The sequence below is a fragment of the Chroicocephalus ridibundus genome, chromosome 2, assembly GCF_963924245.1.
Source record: "Chroicocephalus ridibundus chromosome 2, bChrRid1.1, whole genome shotgun sequence".
NCBI classification, from domain to species: Eukaryota; Metazoa; Chordata; class Aves; order Charadriiformes; family Laridae; genus Chroicocephalus; species Chroicocephalus ridibundus.
The window spans coordinates 38922313-38935658 of NC_086285.1; the positions used below are offsets into that span (position 1 = coordinate 38922313).

General features: G+C 42.9%; 1 protein-coding gene across 4 annotated transcripts in view; it reads right to left on the minus strand.

Annotated features, from left to right (window-relative positions):
* Nucleotides 1–7547, minus strand: part of COLQ (collagen like tail subunit of asymmetric acetylcholinesterase) — a 43337-nt gene extending 35790 nt beyond the window's left edge. For 3 of the 4 annotated variants that reach the window (XM_063325115.1, XM_063325113.1, XM_063325112.1), the window contains exon 1: nucleotides 7348–7547. In XM_063325115.1, coding sequence (XP_063181185.1) covers nucleotides 7348–7453 — 106 coding nt within the window. In that variant the 5' untranslated portion in view covers nucleotides 7454–7547. The remainder of the gene's footprint in view (nucleotides 1–7347) is intronic. The other variant, XM_063325116.1, reaches the window with a different exon arrangement.
* Between the last annotated feature and the right edge of the window lie 5799 nt (nucleotides 7548–13346).

The window sequence follows — 13346 nt, forward strand, 5'->3', positions numbered from 1 at the left end:
TCTGTATTGACTTGGTATTGTAAAAAGCCATTACCTTTGTAGTTTCAAGAAGCTAAAAAAAAATAATCCATTGACACTTTTCCCTGGGTAGAAGAAAACTGAAATAGTAGTACTGCCTTATTTAGACAAAGCATCTCCCTTTACTTGTGTGCATTCCCCAAGTGCATGCATTTACGCATACACACTTGCCCGTTCCTGGGAAAAACGGTTAACAGCTTCTTTTCTCTTTCACCCACTGTCTCAGCCCTCTTCTGCGTTCTTCCTATATCCATCTTCTCATCCCAAATGCCCTTTCACCATTACAGTTGTGTGATTACAGAAAGCATACCCCCAGTTTCCTTTTCATTAAAGCAGTGATTCCTTGGAGAGGAGAAAGGAAGAAACAGAACATCTAGTTTGTGGTCTGTTAATTCCTGTGGGTTTTTTTCCTCTCCCTCCTATTTCTGGTCTCCCTCAAAGAATTCCCTCTGTAACCGATGGGCTTTCCCAGTTCTCTTCTACCTACTAAGCTGCAACACGAAATAGGGCACCTGGACGTGTCCTATTTGGCGTTTTGCATTGAAGCTGAATGTGCCCCCTGGTTTTGCAATCACACAGCATCCTAGCACCAAGAGTTACAGACTGCAGGGATGCATGGCCTATCCTGACAAAAAAACTTCCTTCTGTATAATCACAAATGGTATTTTTCTGTAGTTTTAACCAGGACTAGCAGTTTCCTTTGCTGCAATCACGCTGCTGGTGCTCCTGTGCCAATACAGCTCATCTATGGGAAGCCTCTGTGTCCCGTATGCACAGGCTTTAAAACCCAAGGAGGCTAAAAATGCAAAGTCACAGGCTGTTTCCTCCCTGTGGAGGGGTTTGAGAATATTGACGAACTGATAAATAAACTGTCTGTAATAGGAGCAGAGGCCTACAAGCACTGCCTACAGGTGCATAGGGAATAAACTGATTCTACAGCACTTTGGATTGCTTGTTGGTCAAGTTCCCACACTTTCGCTGGAAACACCTGGTTTTTAGGCAGCTTGCATTGCTGTGCTGGAATTTAGGCCTCCACTTCCCAGTCTGGTCGCAATAAAAACCTAGTATTCACCACCACGTTCAATACCTGTGGACTACAGATAGTGCTATGCTCAGTCACATCAACGAAACAGCGTGGATAAGCTTGCTCAAACCAGTTGGGGTCTCCATGTCAGCTGCAGCATCGCTTTCAGATGAGGTTCCCTTTTGGACTGGTTGCTGCCTGTCAGAAACATTCACAGGTTATAGAAAAACCTTCGTATAGGTTACTGCTTCCTTCGTTGGAAAGCCAAGCAAGCACCACCTCAGCTCCTGGACTGACCTTTGTCTCTGGCAGCAGGAGCACTTGTTCACCACAAAACAGTGACTGAAAAATACTGGCTTTGCTTGGGTTGCATCTCCAAAGGAGCTTCTACAGCCTGAAGTTGGACACCTGCCTTACTTGTAACACGAACATTGTCCCAGAAAGAAAATCAGAACTGGCCACCAAGGTAGTCCCAGCTTTAGGAGCACTTCAGGAGTCCAGGTATCAAACCTGGCTTCTGTATTTCATGACGCCTCTACCCCCATCAGCTCACCACATGAAGACAAATGAGTCAACCTTCCTATTAAACTAGAGGAAAACAGGGGAACCCAGGGGGGACCACATGGACCTCTGACATGCATTTTCTTGAGCGAATGAGAGTTCATGATACTCACCTGAAGCAGCATTTCACTGAACCCTTTCCCCACATTTGCTTTATAGTCACTGAAACTTTTTTGACAAGCCGAGCACTTCGTCACGCAGTAATGACACAAGCAGGTCAGAAGCTCCTTTCCCCTCCTGCATGCGAGACCCAGAGCTGTACTTGAGGAGCCTTGCCACAACCAGCTTCCACCTTCCTCATTAGTGGCTGCGTCCTCTTCTGATTTTTTTCACTGCTGCGAGGCAAATGCCACAACCTCCTGAATTGCCTCTCATGTCCTTTCCTTGTCCCTCACCCACAGAATCAAGTGAGCTTCTACTCACTGGTCTACTGCCAATTTCACAGGACCTCCTGGGGGTCCTTTGCTGTTTCAGCTGGCATCCATCTTCCCCTTGCCCTTCCCGACACGGAGCTGGGTGCAAGCACGAAGTCGCGGGCAGGCTGTTCACCAGGGCGGCTGCTCAGCTCTCACCTGACTCAGCCGAGGCGTTGCACCGTACGCCACCGGACAAGGGTCTATGAATCTTAAGGTAGTTTAATTCCTGAGTATTATCCATATTGACCTGAGCTGGAAACCCAATTTTGCATTCTCGCAGGTTGTAACTACCAGGGGAGAAAGTACAGATAAAGTCAAATCAGGTGCTTCTTTATTTTAACTGTGTTTATTTTAAAGACCCTTTTACTTAAAGAAACAGTAACCACTCCAATACTAGACCGTTACTTTGCTACCTGTCAAAGCCTTTCCCCAGGGGCTGTTCAAGAACCGCCTTCTTTACCAGCGTAGAAGTTTAACCACTACACAACCGCTCTCTTGGTTTAACTTTCTGGCCACTCATTTGGGCTGTCAAATGCAAACGGCCAATTCCAAGGTTATTTTTTTTTCTCAAGCTGAAGAGATATGCTACTGAAAGAATCTGTTTTCTCCCTTCTGTGCTTCTGTCAGCCACCTACATGATCAAAGGCTTTTAAATGCCCAGCTGAGTCCAGCCCCAAGACCTTTGCCCAGCCCGGTGACTGCCTTCTCTTATGGCCAATGATACTTCGCTTTCCTGTAAGCTAAAAGCTGTAGCCTTTACCAGTGGCTCATTTCCATCAGGCATTTTAATCCAACCAAAGCTTTCCTGCTCGTGTGTGTTCCATGAGAAACCCCTTGACCAACAGCATCAGGATGCTGGGCACCACCTGGGCCCATGCTGACTTTCGAGGGCAGAGCCCAGCTTCCTTCCCTGGACTGATGGTTTTACCCCTCAAAGATTCACCTCTGCTTGCTGGTCACCCTTTGGGCTGTTTTCCCTGTAGTCTCTGGCTGCTGCCTTTGACAGTCTTCCAGCTTTTACTGTTGGTCTTATTTTAAATTCCTTCTGCATCTTTCCTACTCCTGCAAGCAGGCTGATCATTTTTTCCCTTGTGATTTTACATAAATAAGTGTTTACGTTTACTCTCCTTAGAAATGAAAAATATCTGCCTGACATCTCTGTTTTGACAATATTTAGGGTTCCTGCAGGTTGTTTTGTTAGAGGAAAAAACCCCACAACTGATGATGGTGTCAGATATTCCTTTTACAGAAACCCAGCCAGGATCCCAACTCCCTCAACGTCAGGAGTCACCACTTGGTTCTGTGTTTTCTTTCTCCCACCGTTTCTCTCACAAATGCACACAAGTCCCTCTCCCCACAGTGCAGAGACACAAGGGGTACCAAGGTCCCCTCCCTGCGCTGCCCAGCCAAAGCTGTCACCCTGCACGTTGCCAACCCGCCTTGCCCATCACCTCAGCTCTTACTGCCCCGACAGTGTTGGTCCACAAGAAAGCTGAGCTGTTTTCTGCAGCCATCCCGTACAAGGTCTAGCTGCTGGTTAATATTACGCCTTCCTGATTCAAAAAGGCTGTGCCACCTGGCCAGTGAGATGTAGTGTTCCTTTTCTTTGGGAAAATAATGGGAATATGGCAAAGAAAGCATGAGGCATACTGACAATAATGCTCAGATGTTACCATCCCATTTTGTTCCTTTAAATTAATTAACCATATTCTTTTCACAAGGCTTTGTGTCAATATTGATCGTAGGAGAAAATTCAATCAAGGGATAAATTTGTGGCATGTGTAAAAGGCAGTTTGGGCCAGAAGAAGCATTGAGATACTGCTCTTCTCTCCAGCTATTGCTGGTATTTTAAATACTTTCCCATCTCTTCATAAAACCTTAGAAACCTTCAGCCTGGAGGAGCAGAAGAGGGGAGGACAAGCAAGGAGGGGGAATGGAAGAGAGTCTTTCTACTACCTGAATTTGGAAGGTGGTTTTCTCCAGGTTGGCTCTTACTGGTCCACATAACCCTACTGAAAATGAGTACAAAATTCATGCCTAGTTTTCATTACGTGAGTGCAACAGTGAAGGCACTCACCCATGGATGTCCCACTCAAGTGCAGGAACCTCAGTAGAGCAGAGCTCTGAAAAATAGTTATAAAGGACGCCATCCACACAGTGGCTTAAGGGTGGGATACAACAGGTTACCCTGAAGAGAAACTTGCTGTCTCCAGGAGGGTTGATCTGCCCACCCCTGGGGGTCTTCAGTGTCCCGTGGAACCCCAGCCACAAACTTGAGCATGTTGTAATATTACTCCCTGAAGCATTTCCTCCAGAAATGATGCATCAGCACCAGGAGCCCCTAGACTTTGGAGCTCACATGACATTCAAAATACTTGCAGAAACAAGGACGCACTGTTGCTTGAGGCTGACGGGACTATAAGGTGGAGTTGGCAGCAAAACAGACCAAGATCCAGATTATTCCTCTTTCCCCAATTATTCTACAAACACTTTTCCCCGCTACGGGTTGTTCATCTCTGCTTTGTAGTTACTGCTTTGTGACTCGTAAACATCTTTATTTGTGACCTGTTGCTGTGCAAAAAGATGCATGAGGACAGAAATAAAAGTACTTTTAGCCCAAAAGTTTTCAGACATACCTGGAAAATACCCAAACATATTCTCCCAACTATAGGAAAGACAAGTTGTTGCTTAAGAACATCCTCACTATTAAATGGGATTAGTTTTAGAATTTGCAAGTACAGAGCTGAAATCCATTCTTTAAATGTGAAATTACATCTTGGTGCCAGATAAAAATAATTGGCTCAGTTGAAAGCCACAGAACATTTGAGAAACCATTAAAGTAACTGGGAATTTAGATGGAATTAATTCACCTTCTGTACCTACTGTGAGATTTCTATCAGAAAATAGAGAACGTTTTGCTTTTTTTCTTAAATGTTTCTTAAAATACAGATACAATCAAAGGACTAAAGGAATTTTTTTATTATGTCATCAGACGCTGCCTGGGGAGCCCTGGGGTCCCTCGTGGACAAGCCCCAGGGGCTGCACCATGGAAAATATTCTACTGCTAAGAGTGGAGTCTGGCCCTAAGAGCAACCAGGCAGCATTTGCTGCTACTAACAGCCAGTTTCAAGGGCTGTAGGCACAGGTTACTGTTTCATGATGTGATATTTGGGTGGAAAATTAGTCTGCACCCCTAAATGCTCTTTTGACTTTGACACTTTACCATCCTTAACATTAAATCTGGACGTGTGGCACTACTGCTGTAAAGTATTTTTATTGCTGTGCAATTATTGTTATTCTATCTCAGCTTTCTCACTGGTGCAGATTTAGGGATTCAAATGGTGTTCATAGCTCCTTGTTAACATAGCTGAATTACTGATGAAATACTAAAATATCCTCCTGCCCCAAAGCACCCATACGGACAATAAGAGGCTATGTGTTTTCCTTCATATTTCCCTCTTCTACTACATTTTCAGCAGATATGGGAACTTTCCCCTCATAAGAGAAAGGACTTGTTTGTTGTACTGTTATTTTTCAAGAGAACATTCTAAATGGCTTCTCTAGACACACAAGTGTTTGCCATAGGAGAAAGGCCAGGCCACGCAGGCAACGGAAACGTAAAATTCTTGTTTGCCTGGGTGGCAGCTACAAGCATCAAGTAAATGTAAAGCTCTTCAAAACAATTTGTGAGATCTAATAACTTACATGTTATCACAAAGCAATTTGCAGTATATCACAGAAAATAAATCTTGATGATTTCTGTACCTCAGCATTAGCTAATCTCAACATAATGGAAAAAGCATACCCAGTTTAACAGAAAAGATAACAAATGTAAATGCTTTTTAGCATCCTATAGAGCTTATCAGAAAAAATTATTAGTTCCTAAAGGTTCAAAAGAATGGATTAAATTGTTTTTCCAAGGATGTACTTCTTTGAACATTAAGCTTGTCTAGATATTATCTTAAAAGCTATCTGAAATGACTACAGAACGCTAATGGCTATGTTATTAAATGCTCTAGGGCCTTTCCCCAAAGGATATCTGCATTACTCTTGTGATCCTCAGAATCTTACAACTTAAATAAGAATATCTTTAAATGAATGGACTGTTCAACCTATTGGGAGTGAAATACAGTGTACTAGCTCTGCACATTTTAAAAGATTTAAAAAAAACCCTCTTAGAAGAAATCATGCATACTGTTATCTATCTAGTGCAGAAATCTAACATCTCATACAAGCTACCCTCCTGATCATCCTTCTCTCTTACATGCCTTGAATATAAACCATCTGGCTCTGTGCTCACACCAGAGACATTAGAGAGAGAGAAAGGCCGCATGTCTTTAGATTCGTGTCTAAGGTTGATTTTATGTACATTCTTAAAACATACACCCTTTTGGTCACTGTCTTCATCTAAAAGACACGGGGAGGATCTGTAGGTACAGCTGACCTTAACCTACACATCTCAGCTGAACCATCTCAAATTCGCCACCGAAGGAATCTAGGATGTTAGTTAGAAGCACCTCTATTGACAGATACAGAATAACAGACAGAAGGTGGGAAACAGTAATTTGCCACAAGTTGGTGAAAGTTCCTCAAAGGCGAGATGGAGTCAGAGCTCTCGCCAACTTTCCCCTCCCTTTGCACAGAACGTGGCTAAAGGAAAGTCCCGCTGATGATACTGTAAAATCTATTAAGTGGGATTTCCAGTGCCCTGGCTCAGCTGACAACTAATTTGTTTTGCCTTTGCCTAGCAGGGATTTTCCATGCAGTGGGCTCTTGTTTGCTATGTAAGTCATCCGAGTATTTGTTAGTGTCATAGCCAGAGCCAGATGATGTTTATTCTGCTAACATCCAGTCGGACTCCGGCAGCGCTCATTGAGGTCAGGGCTTTATTTATAGAAGCAGATATACATTGAGATTCATTTTCTTTCCCTTGCTGTAATCTACCTAAGCTCATCCAAAATAGAAAGAAACATGCAGACATGCAAGTAATATACTAATTGGGCCAGATCCACGAATTAGCACAGCACCATAGAAGCCAATGGAAAAAAAGCATTTTAGAGCAGCTGATGATCTTGTCTATTATTTCTCCCGGGGAAGGGAAGGGAGGGGTTTAAAACCAGAAATAATAAAGCAAAAAGAACCAAGCAACAAAAATGTCCTGGCGTGTGGCAGAACAGGTCAGCAATGCAAAATTCCTCCACTGAGATCTGCAATTGAAGTATTTATTTTTTTTTCCTCCTGTGTTCCCAATCACTGGAAAGTACAGGAATCAGAGGTGCAGAGAAGAGCTCCGAGCAAGGAAAAGTAACAAGACTTAAAGCAATTTACCTGCTGAAACTGAGAAGACATTGTCAACGCACGCAGTCTGAGAGAAAGCAAAGCAGAAGAGAAGCTGCAGGTAAGATCCCCAGACAAGCGGGCTGAGGACCAACATGCTGGCAGCGCCCTGGCAGACTCCAGCTGAGAGGCGCAGGGCTGCTTTGGGGATCTCTCTCTCTCTACCCTCGCTCCCTCTCTGCCTTGCCTGCTCTCTGCCTCTTCCCTGGCTGTGGGATGCGTGTGTGTGTCTGTGTGTGTACGTCTCTCTCTCTCTCCCCCCCCCCAACCCCTCCCTGTGCCTTTAGGAAGAAAGAATGCCAACCATTTCCCATTAAATCTTCTCCTTACACTAGACACAGTTATATTTAACTCCTGTGCTGGATCAGTTGCCCCTATTGTGGACATTAGCTGCTAAAGCTGGGGCATGGGGGATTCTGGTTTTGCTAACAGAAGCAAAAAGGCACTTTGGATAATAATAATGATGAGCAGGAAAGGGAGAAATTACGAACTGGACTATAAACAGCATCCTTCAGTGCAGGCAACCAGACACCGACGTCGAGATGGATAAAATCCCTGATTGATCATCTCCTACAGGTCACTAATTGCCTTAATGAGAGAGATGAGCAGTGACCTAACATCTGCTTATCACTGGTAGTTACGAGTGTTGCAGCTTGTAGTGCAGCTCAGGCTGAGGGATGCCACAAAGGCTTCACAAACCGCAGAACAGGTTATTATTATTTAGGAATTAAGTTAAAATCACAGTATCACTGATAGTGCCAGACACTGTAGGACCGCAAAGACTTTACTGACAGGGTGGAACAGGTGGAAGAAACAATACGTGTGCCGTGATGGGGTGAGTGAAACGTTATCAGCTCCGGGGGTGGCGATGGTCAACACACTACACAGCACTGTGGGAAAAAAACCAAACCTCCCTGAAAAACAGCATGTGCCCTTGTTACCTCTTCAAAAGCTCGGTGTTTCTCTGCCTTATTCCAGCTGGCAGCGCTTTGCAAATAGATTTCTGTCCTGTGAATAACTAGCACAGAGATCCTCCTTTCTGCCTGGGATCCGACAGTGGTTTCCATGAAAAGCAGAGGTGCTCCTTCAGCATGAAAACCATCATGACTTCCTCCCTTCCAGATGGAGATGATTTTCTTTGCCCACTGTTTATTGTTGCTCCCAAGACAAACAGGGAAATCTTTTGGATTAATTACAGAATTGATTTTTTTTTTTTTTTCCACTTGAGAAAAGTACCTATTGACAGATGGGATGACAAGTCCCCCTGGGCGTTAACTCCTACTGAGTACACCACTAAAGGGCAAAGGGATGTATTTCTGCAATTCTGGTTAAACAGCCTTAGCTGTTCTTTTCATTGCAAATACATTAACAAAAACTTTCTAAATGTAATGGTTTGATAGGAACAATCACATCTGCCTTATATATTTCTATCCTTAAAGAGCATGCTTAATATAACCATAATGCTTTCTAAAATCTCTTTCCAGTACTGCAACACTTTGGATAACTGAATTTATTTTTTAATTTAATCTACTTTATTCCACTGTCTGTTACTTTTTAGTATTTGGCTATTTTTAGTGAAGATAGTAGTTTTGCCTCTTTCTTCTTTGACCAAGATGACCATGGATTAAGTAAGTGCCATTAGTTCTCTCCATATGCTGCATCTCAGAGGGAAAGGCACAGTTCCTGCGATGTTTATGATGACAAGCCCTAAGTATGTAAGACAAATCTTCAGCTGCCTGATTATAAAGGTAAGCAGTGGACAATACCCACACTAGAAGCCTACATGGATGGTGGAAAAAAAAGCGTTCAAAAGTTAAAATGTCAAGATTTTATCAAAAGATTCACCTCTGGAAATATTTGATCAACTCAATAGCTAGTCAAAGCAACAAGTGAGTAATTTCAAATCCTCCTGTAGTCTTTTAGCAACAGAACATTTGGTAGAAATTTGTAGTACAAAACATGTTCTGTTTGATAAGGAAATTAATTGATCCAGTAATACTGCAAAGAACCAGGATCACGTAGTAGGACCTGTGTCTTTCCCCTCCTCCCTCACCCCCTTACCAATTTCAGTTCTTGCTTCTTCAGCCTAGAACAGAAATGCATGTTCAAGCAAAAACGCGACAACATCTTGCTTGAAGAATACTGCAAGGAATTTTATCACAAACCACAACCACCCTTCTGACCTGCTCTAAAAAAAGATAGGAACAAAGAATATACCTTTCCCTCACAAGTGTGAGCGCTATATTGAAGTGACACAGAAAGACAGGGCTGCTTAAAATTAAAAACAAAAAAAAGAAAAAGGTTAGCTTTGCAGTCAATTCTTAAGTAGCGATTTTTAATCCACTTTTTCAGTGGAGAACCCTGACTAAAAATGGATGTTTTGTCAACATTCTCCTTTCTTTTGACTTAGCATCTCCATCACTCTCAAGTCTGAGCCTGTTTGACCTGAACTGGCTCCCAGCCACTGCAAGAGCTCTGCAGGCAAACATTCTGCTGTGGAAAACATGCCATCTTCCACAAAGGACTCAAAAGGCACGCTTGGACTTATATTTGAAGGGACCTCATCGTCACAACATAGTGGTGGTTCATCAACTCGTTAGTTTTTAGTGGGATCACCATTAGGTTGACAAAAAGGAGAGCTCTCATGACCAGGCAGCAAGCCAGGCCACGTCAAGGTGCAAACACTCACTTTTGTTTCCTCTAATTTTAAGGCATCAGCCAGGCTAAATCTGCTGTCAAGGCTGCTAAAGGTTTCTGTGGGAGAAGAATGAAGTCCATTTAGTCACTTAGGCAGGTGACAGTGTACAAGACTGACACTCCCTGCCAACTGCTCCGCACTAGATGACAGGGATGTACACCTGGTTACACGGTTTGTTTCTGACCTCTGAGGCATCGGCACACGTGAGAAGGGGAAGTGTCACGTAGCAGAGTGAGTCTTACACAGTGCGAGAAGCCTGACAGACGTGTGCTTTCCAGGCCCCCGAGCTGTCTATCATCCGTGAACTTGCTCAGTCAAGCAGTTCATTCCTCCAGCTACTCCCATGGGCCCATGAAGCCAACAGAAAGCCTCTGCTCCCTTCAGCGAGCTCTGCGCAGGGCGGTTAAGGCCAGTGCTCTGAGATTAAAGATAAATCCTTGTCTCTGTCATCCAAATAGCAATTAATAACACAGGATGTTTTTTCTTCCTTCTCCTTTCACTGCAGCTGCTGTTGCTGGCGTGGCAAAAACTCACATTAATATGACTTCATGGTGCAACCACTAAAGAAGATCCCATAAAAATTTGGGAATAAAAATATTTTTTTAAAAATGTTAAAGTTTTGCTACGAAATTACAGATTTGCTAGAAACAGAGGAAGTGTTTCTTTCCGCATAATTCATACTCACGTCTGACCTAGAATTGCTACTGTGATACCAGGAGCCGTGTTCATCGAATGGAAATACGATGGCTTCGGCAGCATTTCTGTTTCAAGGTGGCATCATCTTAAGAAAGAAACACAGCAAAGTATTCACCCTCTGCAGCTTCTGAGTCTTATAAGATAGCCCAATGCCCTAAGTAAGGTCAAAGGGTTTTGAGGACTTGACTTTAAAAAATTATTCCACAGTGAGAACCCCAGAAGCCCAAATGTCACCTGCAGTTTATTGTTCAAAGACGAAGATCCCCACAGTTTTACCACAGGGAATCAACTGCAGTTTTAAAAATCCTATTTTGAGTAGATGTCACAGCAACTAAAAATGTCAAAGGCCAACCAACACACAATGAAAAAAATATAAGTTTGCACAGTTTACCAGCTCAAGTAGCTGTTGCTTGACCTTTTCAACCCAGACCTGAACTCTTAGAAGTGGGTGAAAGAATCTGCTGATGATCCTATGTGTAAAGAGAATTTATGAACCTATCTTCTCTGTGCAAGAATTAATGAATACTTGTTAAAAAGAAGGTTTCTTCCCACTCCTATCCACTTTTGGTTGGCAGGTCCTTCATCAACAAGCCAAGGGAAAATTAATGTAGTTAAAATATCATCAATCTCAAGGTCCTGTATGAACACAGTTCTAGTTAGGAGGACAAAGATAATCGAGACTTTCCAGTTCAAATGCCTGAAAGCTCTTCTGCTGAGTGGGGCAAAGGTAAAACAGCAACCCAGTGTTAATGCAATAATCCAGTAACAGATTATGTCTGCAAAGTAGCACAGAAGAATTCTGTTCATTCAATTAGTACAGGAGATGGACAAGATTCTTCGTAATTATATTTTCCTCATTAGATAGATATTTAGCAACAATTGTTTTTCACAATAAAAAATACCTGTTCAAGTTTGCCCATCTCAAACAGTTAGGCCTGACACTTAGATTTAATACTTTGACAAGATAGCTAACGTTACTTTGGAAGACGGTATTTTCTAAAAGCACAAAGGCAGCTGCTGAAGTAAAAGAGATAGTAAGGGCAGAAAAATAATGAATGGCTTCACCATTTCCTTGATGACTTATTTAGATCTAATTCAGAAGCCCCTATAGGAAGAGACCCACTAACTGCACAACGAAGTAAAGTAAATTCAACCACACGAGGAAGTTCTGACTTAATCGACAGCTCCACTCGCGCCAGTCACCCAGCAGGGTGTCAGGTCACAGGGCAGTCGGCCAGCCAAAGGCAAGCCAGTGCTCGTAAGTCTTCAGGTTACCCCCTGGATGAACAGGGCGAAGGCAGGACGTTGATGGCACAACACTGATGTCCTGGTAAAGGCAGGACATTGATGCCTGGCAATGTTCAAAAGCAACCCTTTTTGCAAATTGGCCACTTAATGGATGTTACAAATTGCACAAGTAGTGGCATTCTGACCTCCTCTTTTGTCTATATTCCGTATTTGCAGAAATGCAAAACTGGCTAGGCAACCCGATTTCTTTTTACACCTTTCAGAGGTTATTTGTTTCCAGAGCTGCCCAGCTCTCACCCCATTTTTAGAAAGTTGAGCTCCAAACTCTAACTTTGTACCTCTAGACCTATTTCAAAGGCTCAGTCCTTCACTTTTTTCCTCCTATGAGTAATTCCCATGCATACATTTCTTTTTCTATCGATGATAACAGAACAAACTACAGCCTAGAAGAGTTATGAATATGATTAAATATTATGTGAAAATGCCAAGTGACTTCCATCAAAGCTATCAGAACCACCCCACTGTGCCCTTATAACGTTGGAAGGCACGCAGTAGAACAATTTTAAAACAATAATTCAGCCTCTGACTTTTATAACATTACTCTTCTTCCCCTTTCCTGTTTACCTTTTAGACCTTGCCTTTCAAACCGAAAATCATTTAGCATTCACTGTGGGATTGTATAGAATTTTGCACAATGGCAGGGCACGAATGGCAGAAATATGCCCGTAATAACATGGCAGACATGCAGATGCCTGCATGTGCTGTAAAAAGTCTGTATAGGCAGGAATCCCTTGGACTTGCTGAATGTGCTGATCAAATGTGCAGAAAGTCTGATGGTTCCTCAAGATGTTCAAGTACTAGATGGTTATTTGGTGGATATATAGTGCGTCCAATATGTTCCAATTGTGTTGTAACTACTGTGTAGCAGCAGACTGCCATGCAGGACACACGTACAATACTTGATGCTTCTTGGATGAGATGTACTCACCACACACGCTCCCAAGTCCACGCAGAATCAAGAGAGACATCCAGGATTTTAGACACGGCCAGGTATTTAGAAATCCTGGACAAACATGCAAAATCCTAGAATTATCCATAGAAATGTGTTCCACTAGAAAAAAAGAGGATGCCCGTGGAAATCCATGCATATAATAGCCCTGAGAATGGAACTCCGATACCTACAGTGACTAGTATATAAGTGAATGAATAGCCTTTAGCATCCCAGGGTGGTGAACGACAAACAACTTACAGCTATAACCTGGTCTGCTCTTGACATTTACATCTAGAGGGGATGGAAATGGTGTTCAGGGTAATTCTTTCATCTTATTTTCATCTGGATTGTCCATTG